The sequence below is a fragment of the Pipistrellus hanaki genome (genome assembly GCF_964339955.1).
Source record: "Pipistrellus hanaki genome assembly, chromosome: 7".
NCBI classification, from domain to species: domain Eukaryota; kingdom Metazoa; phylum Chordata; class Mammalia; order Chiroptera; family Vespertilionidae; genus Pipistrellus; species Pipistrellus hanaki.
The window spans coordinates 39,617,555-39,637,149 of NC_140509.1; the positions used below are offsets into that span (position 1 = coordinate 39,617,555).

Consider the following 19,595-nt stretch of genomic DNA (forward strand, 5'->3'; position numbering starts at 1 on the left):
TTCTCTCTGCTGCCGAGGATCCGAGGCCTTGCTCCAGCTGTAAGGCGTTCCAGTTGATAAAGCCTCTATCCTGTCAGGAAAAACAAATTGGGAAAGGGAAGAACACGTCCCCTTCTATGGTTTAAAAACATAAAAAGAAGCTCTCTGTGCCTGTGCCAGCTGGCGAGGCCTCGGGTCTTGTCTCTCCTCTATCTTCTCCTTACAAGGGCCCATAGTGAGGCTTCTGCTCACCCCTTCAGCATCACATACATGTGCCCATACAGCAGGGTCTCAAATAACATAGTTTTGCTCAATGTCATTTTGTTATGATGTTGATGCAGGAGTGGGGCGGGGGTGCGGGTGCGGTGAGAACTGATTCCAGGCTGGGCCACTGTCTATGGAGTTTGCAGGCTCTCCCCAGGCCTGTGTGGGTGTTCTCTGGATACTCAGGTCCCAAAGATATCCACGAGAGATGCACTGGCACGGCTAAACTGTCCCCGTCGGAGTGAGTGTGAGTGCGGGTGTGAGTGGTCCTGCAATGGATGGCGGTCTGTACAGGGTGGGTCTCACCTTGAGCCTGAGCTGAGCTGCTCAGAGAAGCTCCAGCCACCCACAACCCTGAACGGAATGAGTGGGTTGGAAAAGAATTATCTTACTTGTTTATATGAACTTTTTTTAAATGTACGCATAGGTCACATTTATTTCAATGTTTAATATTAAATGTGTTGCTCAGCTGGTTCAGCCTGTGGACTGAAAGGTCTCAGGTTCAATTCTGGTCAAGGTCTGGTCATGACCGGTTGTGGGCTCAATCCCGATAGGGAGCGTGGAAGAGGCAGCCTATCAAGGATTCTCTTTTGTCATTGATGTTTCTATCTTTCTCTCTCCCTCTCCCTTCCTCTCTAGAATCAATAAAAGTGTATTAAAATATACATATATTACTAATAAATGTGTTTTAGGTCATTATTTAGATGTTTGGTGATCATTTTGTGACCAGAAATATGTCAAAGGAACTTCAGTCTTTTTTTTTTTTATGTCAATTAGCCCGTGGTGAAATGGGTCTTATTATACATCACTTCACTTAAAATCACCTTTTCCAAGAACCTATGGATGACGTCACCCAGCTTTGTGACTGCTTCGTTTTGCCTTCATCTGTTACTTTCCTGTTACTTCATCTGTTACTTTCTGTAACAAAATACCACAAACTTAGTGACTTAAATAACAGAAATTTACTGGCTCAGGGGTCTGGGGGCTAGAAGAAGGAGGTTTCAGCAGGGTTAGTTCTAAGGGCTGTGCTGAAATTTTTTGTTTCTCGTTTCTGATGGTTTGCTGGCAATCTTTGGCATTCCTTGATAGCGTTCCTTGATAGCTGCCTTCAAGTGACAGGATGTTCTCCCTGTGTGTGTCTTGTTAAGAAACAAATTCAACTGAGTACATTTCAAAGACCGCAGTGTCTTTATTCAAAGATTCATGATCCAAGCAGCATTCAATCTAGCAGCTAGAAAGGAGCTCAAAGAGATATACAAAGCAAGAGATTTTATACCCAGAAGAGGGCAGGAATAAAGAAAAAAGAAAAAAAAAGCAAGCAGATTGGTTATTGCAAGGTTACTTCCCTTAGAGCAGGGGTCTTCAAACTACGGCCCGCAGGCCACATGCAGCCCCCAGGGGAGTCTGATCCTGCCCGCCAGGTTTTTTGGGCAGTGAGCGCAGCCAAGGTGTTACAGTAGGAATTAGTAGTTCATATAGTCCGGCCCTCCAGCTCTCTGAGGGACCGTGATCTGGCCCCCACTTTAAAAAGTTTGAAGACCCCTGCCTTAGAGGGAGTGGCAGGGATCTATCAACAGAATGCCCATCTTATGCTGATCAGGTGATTCTTGATTGACTGGTCTAAGACTGCATTTCTATTTATGTCTATCTCTGTGTCCAAATTCCCCTGAGTCATACTGGATGAGGGCATATTCTAATGATTTCACTTTATCTTGATTACCTCTGTAGAGACCCTATTTCCAAATAAGGCCACATTCTGAGGCACCCGGTGTTAGGACTTCAACATATCTTGTTGCTAGGGCACAATTCAACCTGTAAACACTTTGGCTTCCTCTTAACGGTAAGAGCTTTAAGGACAGGTCTGTCGTCACCCATTTTAGCCCCAGAGCCTTACTGAATGTCCCCCAGAGAGTAAGTGTTCTTTTGAAGAAAATGAGACATTTGGGGGGGCGGGGGGAGGCTAGCAATCTGAATCTGTGCCAGTAACCTAATGCACATTCTTGTTAGCCTATAGTCTAGTCACTGCCCCTTTAATCATCTGGTCTTGCAAGACTTGTTTACCTAAGTACAACTCCCATTTTAGAGAAGCCATATCAACATTGGCATCAGGCCAGGCCTTTAGATATGGTCTCACGACCCCCACCCCAACACATAGGGCTTTTTGCAAAGCCCTTTAAAGGTCCGGAAGGCCTGTACCATATTTGGGGGACAAAGAAACCAAAGGGGTATAAAAGGAAAGCTTCCTCCATATTGGCTCACGCAGGATTTGAGAGAAACAGCCTCCCCTGAGTCCTCTATTAGTACATGAGAAACATCTGAAAATAAATGGGGTTTTCCTGTATTCCTGAATATTATTAGGTCACCTGGTAAGTTCTAGAACAGTTCAAATATTTGCTTAATAAACGAACATTGATTATTTGCTTAATAAATATGAACTGTGTACATACTACAGACAAAGCACTAAATGATTTTATTTGTTATTCAATGACGTGAACAATTCTCCCTAATTTTCTTTTAATATATTTTATTAATTTTCCACAGAGAGGAAGGAAGAGGGATAAAGAGCTAGAAACATCGATGAGAGAAACATCGACCAGCTGCCTCCTGCATACCCCCTGCCGGGGATGTGCCCGCAACCAATGTACATGCCCTTGACCGGAATCAAATGCGGGACCCTTCAGTCCGCAGACCGACACTCTATCCACTGAGCCAAACCGGTTTCAGCAATTCTCCCTAATTCTAAAGCAGAGGGCCTGCATACTTAGGAAACATACACCAATGTATGTTCAATAATTTGGAACCAAATTTAACTTTTAACTCACCATGTTAATGATTTTGTGTGAAAGTAAGCACCTTGGAAGTTTTTCTGAACAGCTAGGGTATTAATATCTAGGGCTCATGGTAAATGGAAACTGCTGAGCAAGAGCAGAGCTTGAGTGCTCCCTGTGAACCAGAGAACAAGGCTCCGGAGTCTCCCCTTTGAGAATCACAGTAGCTCTCATGTTGACCCTCCACTAGAAACTGGAGTAAGGACTTACCTAGTTTTCTGTGCATCTTTCTTTTTCTTGCTGGTGGTTGGTGGGATCCAACAGAATGATGTATTTGAATTCTTGGACTTAGAACCCAGCAACATGGCTCCATCGTGTGATGGCAGAAAGGGGCTTAGAAGTGGCATAAATCCTTCTGCCTGTGAGAAGCATCACCATCTCACCTGGAGGGAGGGAGGCCCAAATGTCACCCTGATGAGGCTGGGAGGAGGGCGGGCCTCACTGTGTGAAGGGGGCAAGGCCTGATTTGCGTAGGAGGGAACATGCTGCTGCTACTGCTGCTGGGTGGTTGAGTGGCTGTGACCCAGGCTGCAGACTGAACTTCTGTCTGCCCCAGGGGCGGAGCAGGTGGATCTGAGCTGAGGCAGCAGAGTGGATGAGTGGGTAAGAGGACCTGTCTCCACACACTCCATACATTCCACGTGTCCCCGCTAACTCAGACCCAACCCTCTCTGTTAGGTCTGGTTTATGAAAGGGGCAGATATACGCTGATTTTTCTGCTGTGGTCACAAGAAGACTGTGGCAAAAGTTGTGAGAGAGAATGCCAAGCTTCTTGAGTCTCCTCGGAAATCCCCAGACCAAGAACCTCTCCCGTCAAATATGTTAAAATGGCAAGAGGAAGGGCAGCAAGGTGTAAACATTGTGAGTGAGCAGAGAACTTGTGTGAAATATTACATGTGTTCTGACCACTGTGGCTAAGTTGGTTGGAGCATCGTCCCCTACACCAAAGGGTTGTGGGTTCAATTCCCAGTCAGGGCACATACCCAGGTTACAGGTTCGATCACCAGTTTGGTCATGTGAGAGGTAACCAATGTCTGTCTCTCTCTCTCTCTTCCTCTCTCTCTCTCTCTCTCTCTCTCTCTCTCTCTCTCTCTCTCTCTCTCGTCAATTAAGAAAAATGAAGAAAGAAAGAAATATGGTTACATGTATAAAAAGGGGGGAACCTGTTCACCTGTGAAATCTTGGACAATTAATTTAACACATGGAACCTCAGTTTTATTACAATAAAAGGGGACTAATAACTTCTACCCCTTTACACTTTCATGAGGACTTAATAATTTAACACGAGTGTTGGGATTCAGTTGTATTCAAAATCTGCCTTCCACTTACCAAGAGTTGAATGCTCTTGGATAAATTACTTAGCCGGGTTAAGTGTTCTCATCAGTAAAACAAAAATACACTGTGAACTGGGTAACCCAAATGTGGCAGGATGCCTACGGGCAAATAGATTTCTCCTGTTTTCACCTCAGAGCAGGTCTCAGATTTTTAATTCAGTTCACCTAAATAATCGTGTTTAAAAAAAAAAAAAGCATGACATCAGATTTGGCAATGATTTACCAGATATGACACTAAACCATAGGCAACGAGATGAAAATAGATAAATTGCACTTCATCAAAATATAAAAATGTTTGGGCGCACTCTCCTCTTGGGAACACACCTGGCCTTCCCTCCCCTTCATCCCACCAGGGTGTATGACCTTTGCCTTCCTCTCTCCTAAGCTCCGAGGGTCCTTCTTTTGCTTTTGTAACAAATTAAAAAGACAGTTGTACACCACGTTCAAGTAGCATTATTTACAATAGCCAATGCCCATCGATGAACAAACAAGATATGATATATACATACAAAGGAATGTTATTTGGCCTTTAAAAGGAAGGAAAGTCTGCTCTGCCCAAGATTTCAGGTTCAACCCCAGTCAGGGCACAGGCACAGACAAGAATCAACCAATGAATACATAAATAAGTAGAACAACAAATCCATCTTTCTCTCTCTCTCTCTCTCTCTCTCTCTCTCTCTCTCTCTCTCTCTCTCTCTCTATCTATCTCTATCTCTATCTCTCCTTTCCCACCCTAACTCCCTTCTATCAATATATCGATCCAAAAATAAAAATTTCAAAAAACTGCTATTTGAATTAAATAAAAAGTAGGAACTTCTGACATGCTACAATGTGGATGAATCTTGAGGACATTATGCAAAGTGAAGGAAGTCAGTCGCAAGGGACAGATATTGTATGAGAAACCTAAAGTGCTCAAATTCATAGAGAGAGTACCGTGGTGGTTGCCAGGGTCTGAGGGAAAGGGTGAAGGGGGAGTTATTGTTTAATGGCTGCAGAGTTTCAGGCTGGGAAGATGAAAAAGTTCTGGAGATGGACGGTGGTGACGGTTGTAAAACAATGTGAATAAACTTAACACCACTAAGTTGTCCACTTAAAACTGATTAAAATAGTAAATCTTATGTATATTTCATTCTAAAATACTTTTTTTAAAATGCTGGATGCATTTGGACACGTGTAAGGACTACATCTGCTGTTCTGTAAACGATGGGACACCTAGCAGGGACTCCAAACTAATTCCCTTCTTCCCTTCCCACAGTGGCTACATTATATTTTTAATTATAGTTGGTATTCAATATTATATTAATGTTCAACATAGTGACAGTCACTTATATACCTTGTGAAGTGATCACCACGACACACATCTGACACTCTACGGAGTTACTACAATATTATTACGTAACTATATTCCCTATGCTGTGCTCGACATCCCCTCACTAATTTTATAACTGGCAGCTTGCACTTCTTAATCCCCTTTACCTTTTTCACCCACCCCAATCCCGCAACCCAAGCCGCTAGATTGCTGATTGCACAAAGAAATCAATCTGCTCAGAGGGGAATACTGCCATTTTTTAAAATATATTTTATTGATTTTTCACAGAGAGGAAGAGAGAGGGATAGAGAGCTAGAAACATCGAGGAGAGAGAATCATCATCAGCTGCCTCCCGCACACCCCCCACTGGGGATGTGCCCTCGACCAAGGTACATGCCCCTGACCGGAACCGGACCCAGGACCCTTCAGTCCGCAGACCAATGCTCCATCCACTAAGCCAAACCGGCCTGGGCGAATACTGCCCTTTTTAATTCTAGTATAATGATGATTACTTTATTGTATGCATTTCTAGTACCTTCCTTGCCAAAAGCTTTGGCTTAAAACGCGCGCGCGTTCGCCATCCTTAACACATTCAACCCTCACAAGCAGGACAGACAGAGGAAGAATGCCTACAAAAGCAACACAAGGCGGCACCGCTCCCCTCGTTGCTACTAATGTTTGCTCTGCCCAGGATTAGTTTTAGCTGCCAATCGACTGCACCGCACCGCTGCTGCAGCATCACTAGGGTTTTAATCACACATAACCCCGGTCTGGAGACGAATGGTTTCTCAGCTTCTGAGATTCCGCATCCTGGACAAAGTAGACTCTGAGTTCCCACGGTGACTGGAGAGGGAGCGCCGGGTGTCTCAAAATGCGTTTGTTGTTCCCACAGCCCGAGCAAAGCGCTTCTCTCTGCTGCAGCTCGCCCCCTCTTCCCTTCCCCCTACCTCATTCCCCAAGTGCACCTCCTTTCTTTGCACCTCCTTTCTTCCCCCTCTTTCCCCTCTTCCAGGGACCAGCTTGCAGGGCCACAAGTCCAAAACACACACCGTGCAATGTCTCTTTAGAAAAACTCGTGCCTCCCAGGAGGCGAGCACCGGCGAGGACGCAGCCGCGGGGCGAACGCTCCCGCTCCCCGGGCAGCCGGATCGCCGGCGCCCGGGCTCTGGGTTCGGGCAGGGATCCCGGGATCGAGGCCGGCACTAGCTGCTCCTCGCCCGGAACAGCCTCACCCTGTTCCTGGCGGAGCGGGTGCCAGCCACTAGCGCCGCCCGGGCGCCCGGGAGCTGGGTCGGATCGGGTGACCGAGCGGGCGTGCGCCTGGCCGCGGGGCTGGGCTCCCGGCGGCCAGAGGGCCCGCCCCGTCCCGCCCCTCTCTCCAAAGAGCCTCACTCCTGCGCTCGCCCGCACTCCCGCCGCTCCTCTCCACTCCGATCCTCTCTTCTCCGCTCCTTTCCTCTCGGGGTCTCTCCTCTCCGCCTGCCCGCCCGGCTCGCCCGCGCCCGCTCCCCGCGCCGCAGCCATGTGTCCCCGGGCCGCGCGGGCGCTGGCACCTCGGCTCCTGGCGCTGGGCGCGCTGCTGTGGCCAGCGGCCGGCGCCTGGACGCTCACCATCCTGCACACCAACGACTTGCACAGCCGGCTGGAGCAGACCAGCGAGGACTCCAGCAAGTGCATAAACGCCAGCCGCTGTGTGGGCGGCGTGGCGCGGCTGTACACCCAGGTGCAGCGCATCCGCAGCGCCGACCCCAACGTGCTGCTGCTCGACGCCGGCGACCAGTACCAGGGCACCATCTGGTTCACCGTGTACAAGGGGGCGGAGGTGGCACACTTCATGAACGCCCTGGGCTACGACGCCATGGTAAGCGGAGGAGAGGAGTCCGAACCCCCGGACTGAGAGGGAAGCCGGGGTGCAGGAGGAGCCCATGGCCTGGCCCCCCGGGGTGGGGGTGGGGGGGCCGCCAGCACCTGGGAGCCAGGCGGGGAGAAAGGCCAGCGAGCCAAGTGGATACAGATGCACAGTGTTGTTCTGTATGATGCGTCTAAACCTATTGAAGTGGGGGATCCCACCTTGGGATTTGGGTTATTTAGGGGAGCAGGAACCAGCCCTGCCTCTCAGAGGGATAAGCTTGGGGTGCGTCCGGAGTTGGGCGACTCTCCAGGGCCAGGGACCCACGTAGGCCTGTCACATCCCGCTCATTGGCTGCTCCGCTATCATAGGACGCTTTATCTCTGTTTTACCGGGAGGAAAACTGGAGGTCAAAGACGTTGAGTACATTATCCAGGGCACCAGCTCCAAAAGAGGAGACCTGTTATGTGTGGATTCTAGAGCCCTTTGACCCCAACTTGACCTTGATTACGGGTTAGGTTCTCGGCTCAGCTACCTTAAGTGTGCAAGCTATTGCCTCTATCCGTGCCTCAGTTCTGGCTGCTAGGAAGTGGGGCTAAGAACTATGTACACAGATAACAATTTAATAAAAAAAATTTTTATAGGAAAAAAAAAAGAACTCTATGTACCTCTCATGATTGCCTGGCACGTAGTACATAGGCTTCCATACATGTTAGCTCTTCTTCTTCTTTACTGCTGTGTAAAACTAAGAAAAGAAAGAAACTCCCACAGAGGACCAAAATGCTGAAGACTACTGGGCTTCCAAAGGACTTCGGTAAAATCACTTTGGCAGCAGAGATGGAGGAAGCATCCAGCTTAAGAGAGGAGGGGCTCCTAGGATGTGCAAGAGTTTAAGTCCAAGTCCAAACCCCAAGTACTATGTTCAAGACGCTGTCTTATTTGTTGGACTGGATTTTGGAGAAGGAGCAGAGAGGGTTACATAGCAGTAAATAAGTATAACCAGTTTGCCTGTTTAAGCAGATCCCTCCCCCGAATTTTAACCCTGTGTAAAATCCTTGGGGGAGGAAGTGGGAACCAGAATATAGGAGCTGTCGAAGAGAAAGAACAGAGGGAGGGTCCCAGAGGGACGTTGGGGCGATCTGTGAAGTCCTGGCTGGGGAAGGGAAGGAGAGGTGTGGACGAGCCTGGAGAACAGAGGCCTCACAAGATACTTTGTATGAGAAGAGAACAGAGGTCGGCAAAGCACAGTGCTGTATTTTTTCCTGGAAACTTGGGGAAAGGAGGACAGGAAAAGATGATAAGAGAGCACAATTGTTTCGTTTGGCTTTGCTTTCTCCCACAAGAAAGCTCGTTTTAGAGAGAGGAGAGAAGGGCGGCCAGCTCCTCTCCATTCCGATCGCTGGGTTTAAGGTTATCAGGACCTCTCAAAGCAGCAGCAATTCAAAGGGATCCCCGGGCCCCAGAGTTTATGGGGTGCTCAGCCGAAGAAGGGTGGGCCCCAAGAACTAACTCTGTGTGGTCTCGGCATTGGCTTCTCCACAACCCAACCTGCTGATGCTTAGGACACAGTAATGGCCGGATAAGGATAAATATTTATCGAAAGGGGTTGTTATTAGCCTACTTCTCCACTTCCCCTCCAGAGGGGTAGAATAAACCTTACATGAGTTTGTTTTGATTTCACATATAAACCACAACTTTGTAAACTTTTCTTTCTGTGACACCCTTTTCCCCACAGTTGTGTAAACTCCTGTGGGGGTGGGGGCAAGAATTCCTAGTTTTCCCTAATAACACTCTTTTCCTCTTCAAGTCAGACTGAGCTCCTGGTGTTAACCATCTTATCGAGTGTTTATGACAGGATTCTGGGTGAGGCTGGGGCAGTCTTGCAAGTTCCAGCCCATCCCCACCAGGAATGCTTTGAATGCTTTCTAGAACGTTGGATGGGATTATTTTATTTTTAAGTTTCACTCAAAGTGACTAGGCTGGGGCTTGAGGCTACTGACATTGTTGGCAGGGGGTAGAGGGGAGGGGTGGGGAGCGGGTGGGGTGGGTTGGGGCTGGCTGAAAGCCACCTTCCTGATAGCATCTCATCAGGAGTTTGTGCAGTCTGGGGTTTGACGAGCGTCATTGTTTGACCTGCATCAAATCCTAGTTCTTATAATGCTTTAGCATGTGGCCAGACACCGCCATGTTCTTGTGTTACAGAGATTTTTTCACTGTCCTTCTGTTTGTACTGCTCTCAGGGAATTTATGGATGTTCCACTGTAAAGGTTTTTCTGCCCGCCCGCCCGCCTGCCCGCCACCCTTTTCTTGAATCTCAGGAAGCCGGAGGTTCCGATCAGAGTGGAAAACAGCTGTGGAGGGGCAATCTCCAGTTCTCTAAAAGCCAGACCTGGTCCGAGGAGCCACAAATATGGACTCAGGGGTGTGGGTGGCAAAGAGGAAGCTGCTGGAACCCAGCTAAACCCCAGGAGTTCCCTCCAGCAGAGTCTCTGAGCAGGCGTAGGCTTCCTGGACCTGCTGCAGCCGGGTGAGAGCTGCGGGAGCAGTTCTGAGAGCCCTGCAGGTCCCAGGGTGAGACTGCGGACCTCCCCGGACAGGGACTGCTGCTGGCAGATAGCTCTAGAGGGAGGATGGCAGAGCAGGGGCCTGGTGCCCCCGGGCAGCAGGAAGACAACGTGGATGCACTCACTCCCAGTGTGAGCGGGGCCAGGTTACTTTCTCAGGCCTCATGTTCCCTAACTGTAAAGCAGGAGGGCTAACCCCCACCCTGCACGTGGCATTTTTGTGAACAAAGCATGTGATAAGTGACATGAACTTCCCCAGTCCTCCATAGAGGTCCATTCCATGGGTTCTAAAAAAAAAAAGAGAGAGCGAGAGAGAGAATGGGAAGGCTTGGGTTTTGCTACCATCCCTTTATCTGATTCTGACCACCTGGCACAGTCTACCTCCCTTCTCCATCCCTTCCACCATCTTTTCTTTTCTTTTTTCTTTTTTTAAAATATATTTTATTGATTTTGTACAGAGAGGAAGGGAGAGAGATAGAGAGTTAGAAACATCGATGAGAGAGAGTCATCGACCAGCTGCCTCTTGCACACCCCCCACTGGGGATATGCCCGCAACCAAGGTACATGCCCGTGACCGGAATCGAACCCGGGACCTTTCAGTCCCCAAGCCGACGCTCTATCCATTGAGCCAAACCGGTTTCGGCTCCACCATCTTTTCTAAGTCCCATTGTCTAAACCACATGTGTCAAACACAAGGCCCGCGGGCCAAATCCAGCCCGCCAGGCCTTGCAATGTGGCCCGCACCGCGCTGTCATCACTGCACTCCGCTGTCAGTTTATGACATTGTCAGTTTATGACTGTTCAGTAAACCATTCGGCCCGCGATTTAGGCTGGATTTTAGATTTTGGCCCCTTCTCTGATTGAGTTCGACACCCCTAGTCTAAACTATCCTTAATGTTTACTCGTTGGGCAAACTTATGAAAATCCCCCCATCCCCAAGCACAAAGCTATACGAATTCATCTCTGCAAGTGAGATCATCTCTGCAAGGGAGAATCTGTCTCACCATGGAGGTGGGCGGGCTGTGAGGAAGACAGCTTCTTAGGGAAGGGCAGCCTCCTCTCCAGCTGCCCCTGCTTCCGAGGCCTGGCCCCTGAGCCCACTTTCTGCCCCAAAGACTGTGGCCTAGCCTCAACAAATTGCTCCAAGGAGCCTGAGCCAGCAGTTGGGGTGGCGACCATCTCCCCTGTCTGTAACTCGCCCAGGGGACCACTAGCCAGGTACCCACATCACGCGTAGGCAACCACACTAACGTGTGAGGTGTTTATGTTTTGTTCCCGTGTGTACTTGCAGAACCTTGATTATTTGAGGTGCTTGTTTTTCAGTTATGTTCCTCAGCTCATTCTGGTCCTCACTTTTGTCCTAAACTGGCTGTGTGATCTGTCCCTGTCATTCTGTGTCTACTCTGCACATACATATATTGCGCATCATGCTCCACAGAGATCTCCATAGACTTTACCATCCTCCCCACCTCCATCCCACCCCCAGGGATGGGTCCACAGAGATCACGCAAATGATGCTGCAGTTCCACAAGCATGCTGCTCCCAATAGCCTCCTACAAGTCCCGCTGGGAGTATTTCTTTGGACAAGATTGCTGACCACAGGCACGGATATATTGGCTTTGACCAAAGCTTGACACATTGCTTCCTGAGTGACAGAGCCCCCTCCCCTCACCCTCTTCCCCAGGAAGTTGTGAAGCCCATACCTTGCAGCATTGTCCTGCTTTCCACTAGGTGTCAAGTGACATGGCTGCTTGAGCTTGTATGTTTCTAATAAATAGTGAGTTTGATATATTTGTTGATTGGGGGATGGGGCTTTCTCTTTCCTAATTGCATATTCACATTATTTGCTTTTTTTTTTTTTAATTGGGTTTGCTCTGTTTTTCTTGATTTCCAGAAGTTCTAGGTATTGGTCTGTGATCAATTTTAACCATTTGTATGCCATAAGCGTCTATAGGCAAGCAATGGACCTTTTTTAATTAAATTCAAATTATTGTGGCAGTTAACGGGTTACACTTTGAAAATATTTTTTATTATGTTATGTCCATTAACTTTGCCTATAGTGTCTTTAATTGAAGAGAAATCCTTCATTTGGTAAAATCAAATTAACCTTTCCTTCTGCCTTGCGATTTGTGCTTTTGAAAGTTTACATGACTCTATTCATTTGAAGCTTATTATCCCCGGTACTTATCACCAGAAATTCAAAGCTCAAATTGGATTATTATCTTTCTGCCTTTTGAGGATAATAATCTATACTCTAGGACTATGGCATTACCTCTCTGAGTCACTAGTTTCTTATCCTGTAAAATAAAAGGCTAACATGCAAATTATGCCCTGGACAGGAAGTTTGCCTGGGAGTTCAACCAGGGGGCAGGGCCAACTGGTCAACTTCCCCTGTCCCCTCCTCCTGCCTGGCCCGATTGGCCATGATAGGGATGGAATGGCTGGACCCCACCGGTGCACAAGTTCGTGCACTAGGCCTTTGCTCCTATATAATAAAAAGTTAATATGCAAATCGACCAAACAGCAGAATGACTGGTTGCTATGATGCACACTGACCACGAGGGGCAGATGTTCAATGCAGGAGCTGACCCCTGGTGGTCAGTGAGTTCCCACAGGGGGAACTCTGCTCAGCCAGAAACCAGCCTCAAGGCTGGTAAGCACAGCCTTGGTGGCAGGAGCCTCTCCCACCTACACAGCAGCACTAAGGACCCCTAGGGGGATGTCCTCTAGGGAGTGGGCCTAAGCCAGCAAGAGGGTACAGGTCAGGCTGAGGGACACACCCCCCCCCCCCCAGTGTACAAATGTCATGCACTGGTCCTCTAGTTCTATATAATTAAAGCCTAATATGCTAAGTGTTTGATTGACCCATCAGCCATTCAGTCAATCAAAGCATTATTACTAATCATATGCTAAGGTCACATATCAACCATTCTCTGTGATGTGCAGTGACCACCATAGTGCTGACAGTCGACCAGTCACTATGGCGTGTCTGACTATCAGGGAGCAGACACTCCTATAGATTAGCTTGCTGCTAGGGTCCAGCTGATTGGGACTGAGCAAGATGGGCTGGACACACCCTGGATCCCTCCCTCAGTCCCTCCTGGGCTGACCAATCTCCCACATCCCTCCCCAGCCCTGATCATGCACAAGTGGGATCCCTCAGCCTGGCCTGCATCCTCTCGCAATCCGGGACCCCTCGGGGGATGTCAGAGAGCCATTTTCAGCCCAATGCCACAGGCCAGGTTGAGGAACCCCACTGGTGCACAAATTCGTGCACCAGGCCTCTAGTATGTAAAATAAAAGATTTGAACCAGCTCATCTCTGAGGTTCCTTATATCTCTAAACAAATAGTGTCCTAAGAAATGATTTGATTTAGTTAAAGGGCAGGAGGATGAGGCAAGGGGGCAGAGGCAGGAATCTACAAGGTGAACCAGCCTGGACTATGGCGAGTGCCGGCAATTATGAGAGGTGAGGTGCACAGTTTACAGGCATCTTGAAAAGTTTGGGATCACCTCTGTTGTCAGGGGAGCCACTGGAGGTTTCTGAGGAGAGCCTGACAGTAGTCTAATAAAAAAATTTTTAAAAACGAAATATTTGGTCTCTGTCCCAGTTTCTGAGAATGTCTTATATATGCTAATAAGATGACTGATGGCTGGGGACCCTTAGATAGTTTCAGAATGAGGGCTGGTGGCCAGAAAGACCAATCCATGATTAGAGGTTTGGAATTTTCAGCTTCCCTTCAACCTCCTGGGATGGGAGAGGGTGCAGAGATTACGCTAGCCACCAACGGCCAATGATTTAATCAGCTGTGCCTTTGTAATGAACCTTCCATTAAAAACCACTAAGTGATGGAGCTCAGAGAGCTGCTGGGTCAGTGAACACGAGGTGCTGGAAGGGTGGTGTGCCCGGAAAGGGCATGGAAACCCACACACCCCTCTTCCTCCCGCCATACCTTTCCCCATGCGTGTCTCCCATTTGGCTGTTCCTGAGCTGGGTCCTCTGTAATACACCAGTAATAGTAACGAGAGCACTCTCCTGAGTTTCAGGAGTCATTCTAGTGAACTGTCAAGCCTGTGGAGGTTTGATAGCTGATTCGTCAGTAGCACAGGTGGCCCAGGACAGACAACGGGGGGGGGGGAGGGGGGGGCAGTCTGGTAGGCCTGAGCCCCTATCTTGTGGGATCCGATACCCACACCAGGTAGGTAGTGTCAGGATTGAACTGTCAAACACCCAGTTGGTCTCTGCAGGGAAGGCTGAGTTTGGAGAGTTTGTAAAATGTCTGTTCAGTACTGATGAGAAAAACCTCTGAGCAACATCGAAGAGTCAGAGTTTGGGAAGATGAGCAGAAGTAGGTGGAAGGAGAAGGTGCCGCAGAAGAGGCAGGGGGAAGAGGCAGGGCAGTAGTGTAGGTGTGAGATGCTAAGAACTGAACTCTGGAGATGGGGAAAGAAAGGCTGAATGGAGGAGAGCCAGCCTCGATAGGCCGACAGCATGGCCTGTGGCTAAAAGGATGAATTCCCTGGTGATTCTGTCTGGAATCAAGTCCTCTCTCTGCCACTTGGAACCTATGGACTGTGAGCGGGTCATTTAATCTCATGACCCCTCCCTGCCACCTGTGAAAGGTGGGGATGGTGATAGTCTTCATTCCAGAGCTGGTTGTGGGGTTTAAAGGAGATGATGATGCATGTTAAGTGCTTTGCACCTTGCCGGCCCACAGCAAGGGGTCATTAAGTACTGACCATCTCTTGGCAGGAGTGGCTCAGGAGAGGGTGTGGTCAAGAGATGACTAAGAGGGTTCAAGCCAGGGGCAGCGGGAGAGTCAGCAGACTTTGACTCTACTACACAGGGGCACAGATTCTTCCACTTAAGCTCACCCCTGACAGCTGATGCCTGCTATTTGCAGCCCAGAGATGCGATCTGAAGGCTTTTTCTTGGGCTTACTGGACATGATTGGACACCTATGTGGCTGTGAGAGAGGAGCAGTGAGAAAGGATTTAAACGCCCAGGTTTACGGCGGCCTCTTCAGACTCATTGATTGTGTGAGTTTGGGCAGCAGATTCCCCGTCTATAAGATGAAGGAGCTGGAGAAGGTGGTCTGTTGCATGTCATTCCTCAGCATCTCAGCCCCTGCCTGCCCAGCCCTCTGTCTTGCTTCTAACCTGGCAACATAACGTGGTTTGTGCTGGGATGTCAGTGTGACACACAGGTCTAAGTTTGCTTGACAACTCTCTTATGTCTCCCTCACAGTTACTTCCATGGCAGGTGTTTCCTTGTGGGGAGGTGGTTTGGCTCTTCTCCCATTGTTTCCAGATGAAGAGGGTCCCGGACACTGAATGGAGTGTCAGAGAAAACGATGGCCTGAGGAAGGGGAGGAGGAGGAGCCTAGCCCCAAGCCCATGGTCCTTGCTGCTCATTCATCCATTCAGCCCGCAAACATTCACTAAGCACGACCACGTGCCAGGCGCAGGGAGAAGGACTAAGAACAGTGAACAAGAGCTGCTAGGGGCCTGGTCGGCAAACTGCGGCTCGCAAGCCACATGCGAGCCCTTTGGCCCCTTGAGTGTGGCTCTTCCACAAAAATACCACAACCTGGGCGAGTCTATTTTGAAGAAGTGGCGTCAGAAGTAAGTTTAAGTTTAAAAAATTTGGCTCTCAAAAGAAATTTCAGTCGTTGTACTGTTGATATTTGGCTCTGTTGACTAATGAGTTTGCCGGCCACTGTGCTAGGGCGAAGCTTACTGCTGAGTAGATGGAGGGGGCAGGGCCCACCTTTACCAAATGGAGGCTGTGTGGGGCCTCTGAAGGATGGGGGGTGAGCAAAGCAAAGCAAACCTGACTGACACTCTGGCACCTGTGCACAGGGATTGCCACAGTGAGCGTTTCCCCTCCCCGCCCAGAAAACTAATCCCAAAAGTGAAGAGAAGTCACCTTAGAGTCAAGTGCTTGTGAATAAAATTCTTACAGAGGAATGTGATATTGTCATATCAAGGAAACTCTCAGAGTTACTTATCTTCAATAACAACGCCGGGTTTACGGAAGGCCGATTAGCAAATTTCGTTTGGAAAGCCGGAAAGCAAGTGGTATTTTTTTAAAAGGCAACAAAGGTTGGTATTGTTTCTAAAGCTCAGACCTCAGGAGTTGCAAGTGTCTGGGGGTTGTGGTTGCCCAAGCCTCAGTGATGTGATGCTGTATGTGTGGTCATGGCCCTTCGGCTTCCTCTGTTCCATCCTGAGGTCCACACCAGGGCTGGGCTGAGGGGAGGAAGGGGGGGGGGGGGGGAATTGACCTCAAGAAAGCAAAAGCAGCCCCGGCCAGGTGGTTCTGTTGGTTGGAGCACCATCCTGTACCCCAAAACGGTTGTGGGTTTGATCCTCGTTTGGGGTACGTGATGGAGACAACTGATAGATGTTTCTCTCTCCCTTCCTGTCTCTCTAAAAAACACAACGAAAAAAACATCGATAAAAACATATCCTCAGGTGAGGATTTTAAAAAAAGAAAGCAGCTCTATCCGGTGTTGCTCACTGGACAGAGCATCGGCCTGGGGACTGAAGGGTCCCAGGTTCGATTCCGGTCAAGGGCATGTACCTTGGTTGCGGGCACATCCCCAGTGGGGGGTGTGCAAGAGGCAGCTGATCAATGTTTCTCTCTCATTGATGTTTCTAACTCTCTATCCCTCTTCCTTCCTCTCTGAAAATAAATAAATAAATAAATAAATAAATAAATAAATAAATAAATGTAAAAATAATTTTAAAAAGAAAGCAAAGGCAACTTCTTGTCCTTGTTCTGGCATCTGTATTTGCTTAACTGAAAATGGGAAAGCCAAACAACTCACAAACCGAATTGGCAGCTTTCCGTACTTCACTCACCAGTTCGGCTGTGTAAATCCCTCCCTCCATTTTCTTCAACCGCATGACTAGAATTTCTCTTGACACTTCTTTTCCCTCACTGGAGTAATTACTTCTGCACATGATACAAACATTAGCTGGAGCCCTCCAGCCCCTTAGAGGTGTAGTTAAACCTGCCTGAACCTCAATTCGTTGAGCAGGTAATTCTAAATGTAACATTGGCATGCATATTTTGCAGGTTATGGCGTTTGTAAAATTTCCCATCTGATATGGGAAATGGGAAATGCTGTCTGTTCAGTACTTTTTCATTGATTCATTCAACAAACACTGAAGTGCAGATGAGCTGGATAGAGGCCCCCCACCCCCCAATTATTCCTACCATTCCATCAGAAGCCACATTGGAGGCTGGAGCATACCCCGAAACCAAAAGTGGCCTCGATGCCAGAAACGAATCGGCCAAACCAAACAGTTTATAATCCTCCCCTCCTAAGGTTATTGTTGAGTCTTGCTGGGTGATGAGGAACTGAGCCTTAACTCTCAGGTTACTGGGTAGACTGCACCCTCCAGCCCTTAATGAGCGAGCTAGCGTGCAGATGACTAACTCCTGTGTTGCAGATTTCTGACAAATGTCTTATTGGCATTATTACAATTGGTATCTGCAGATTAAACAAATTCTTTTCTTCTGCATCATGCAAATTGCACTGCTCTTAAATCAATTCTTCTCTCATTTGCTTTCCTTCTGACTTTGCTTTTAAGCCTCTTGTCTTTACTTGGAGCATTTTTGACTGCCTTGGCAATCGTGTTTTCATCTCCTCATCTGTTTATACAGGTGATATCATTTGCCTGTGGGCTTCCTCTGACGGCGCCATGGAGGGGACGCTCACACTCTGAGCCCCTGCGGTCCTGAGCGGGCAGGGTGTGCCTGCACCGCTGCCGGGCTGTCTCACACACGTCCCCACGTGTTTGATGTAGGCCTGGATGGGTGGATAGATGTGCTGTGTCTTACTCTATCCCTGCCTGCCCTGTCGGCTTCCTGAGAACAGGGACTGTGGCCTCGTACTTGGCACTCTCGGACCCTGGAAGAAATGAATTATTGAATGATCCCTATCCCTTCCCAGTGTTTACATCAGCGGCAGTTTTGCAGAGGGGTGAAGGCCTGGATGCTGAAACCTCTCTACCCTTGTTCACTACCTTGCTCTGCGCCATGCTAGTGGTGTGAGCCCTATACCTCAGTTTCCCCATCTCTAAAAACAACAATAGCCTGGCTGGCATGGCACAATGGTTGAGCATCGACCTATGAACCAGGAGGTCACTGTTCAATTCCTGGTCAGGGCACATGCCTGGGTTTCCGGCTCGATACCCAGTGTAGGATGTGCAGGAGACAGCCGATCAATGGTTCTCTCTCATCATTGGTGTTGCTATCTCTCTCTCCCTCTCCCTTCTGCTCTAAAATAAATAAAATAATATAATATAAAAAGGAAAAATAATAGCATCTACCTCATTGCATCATAAGAATTAAATGAGTTAATATGTCAACAGGACCTAGCCATGTGGCAGGAAAGTGTTAACTATTAATATTTCTTTTGTCATGGTTGTTTTTCTTTTTTAAAAAAAGAAAGAAACACCTTTCTCTTTCTTGACATTCCCTTATGCCAAGTTCACTGGTGGTTTTTAGCAGTGAGACTTCTGTGAACAAAGCTGAGGCTATGGCATGCCCCCTTTCTAATTCAGATATAGGTGTCCTTTGACAGACCGAATAGTTGGTCCCTTAGCAGATTTCCAACAATAAGAGGCTTTCAAAATGTTTCATGTTCTCCCTGCCATCATGAAATCCAAATAATGTTCTCATGTGCACACACAAGACACACACTGAACAGTTCAAACTTTGTTTTTAAAAAATGAACTTATTTCATCCACAAACTAGTGCCAATGAGATATTAGTAGAAATATAAATAAAAATACAAGAATGAAGAGAACCGGGCCAGTTGCCATAATGGGCTGCCAGGGGCTCAGGCCTTGAATTGAGATGCAGGTGACTAAGCTTCTCACCAGCTTCCAAGCAACTTGGTTTTCTCTCATTTTACAACTAAGTTATTGCTTAACTAATTTACCAAGTTCGCTTTTTATGTCCTGCCTTCTTTTGAAAAATTTTAATGACTCACATACCAAATCACAGAGAAAAATGGAGGCCGGTGTGAATCCTGGCCAGTGTGGTTCAGTTGGTTGAGCATTGTCCCCTGCATCGAAAAGTTGCTGGTTTGATTCCTAGTCAGGGCACATGCCCTAGTGTTGGTCTCCATCCCCAGAGGGGGCATGCAGGAGGCAGTCAATGGATGCTCTGCTCTCACATCAATGTTTCTCTCTTTCCCTCTCCCTTTCTCTCTCAAAAAAAAAGATCAATTTTTAAAAATCTTTAAAAGGAGCAGAGAAGTGGGTGGTTCTGTTATCCCTTCAGCAAACATCTGCTGGGCACTGGTCAGGCTCCCATCTGGTGTCACCAAGGCTACAGGGACAGTTGATAGCACTCCCAACCTCTGGGAGAAAGATGTGAGGACTGGCAGCACAGCGAGGTCAAACGCTGTCAGAGACATGTGTGCCAGGCATGACTGACGCACGGAGACCG

The 19,595-nt window shown here is 48.1% G+C and overlaps 1 protein-coding gene across 1 annotated transcript in view; it reads left to right on the plus strand.

Moving 5' to 3' along the window:
• The first annotated feature begins 7,001 nt into the window (after positions 1 to 7,001).
• The window catches only part of NT5E (5'-nucleotidase ecto), a 50,162-nt gene continuing 37,568 nt past the window's right edge, over positions 7,002 to 19,595 (plus strand). The window contains exon 1 of the mRNA XM_084890747.1: positions 7,002 to 7,575. Within this exon, the coding sequence (XP_084746873.1) occupies positions 7,237 to 7,575 (339 nt within the window). The 5' untranslated portion in view covers positions 7,002 to 7,236. The remainder of the gene's footprint in view (positions 7,576 to 19,595) is intronic.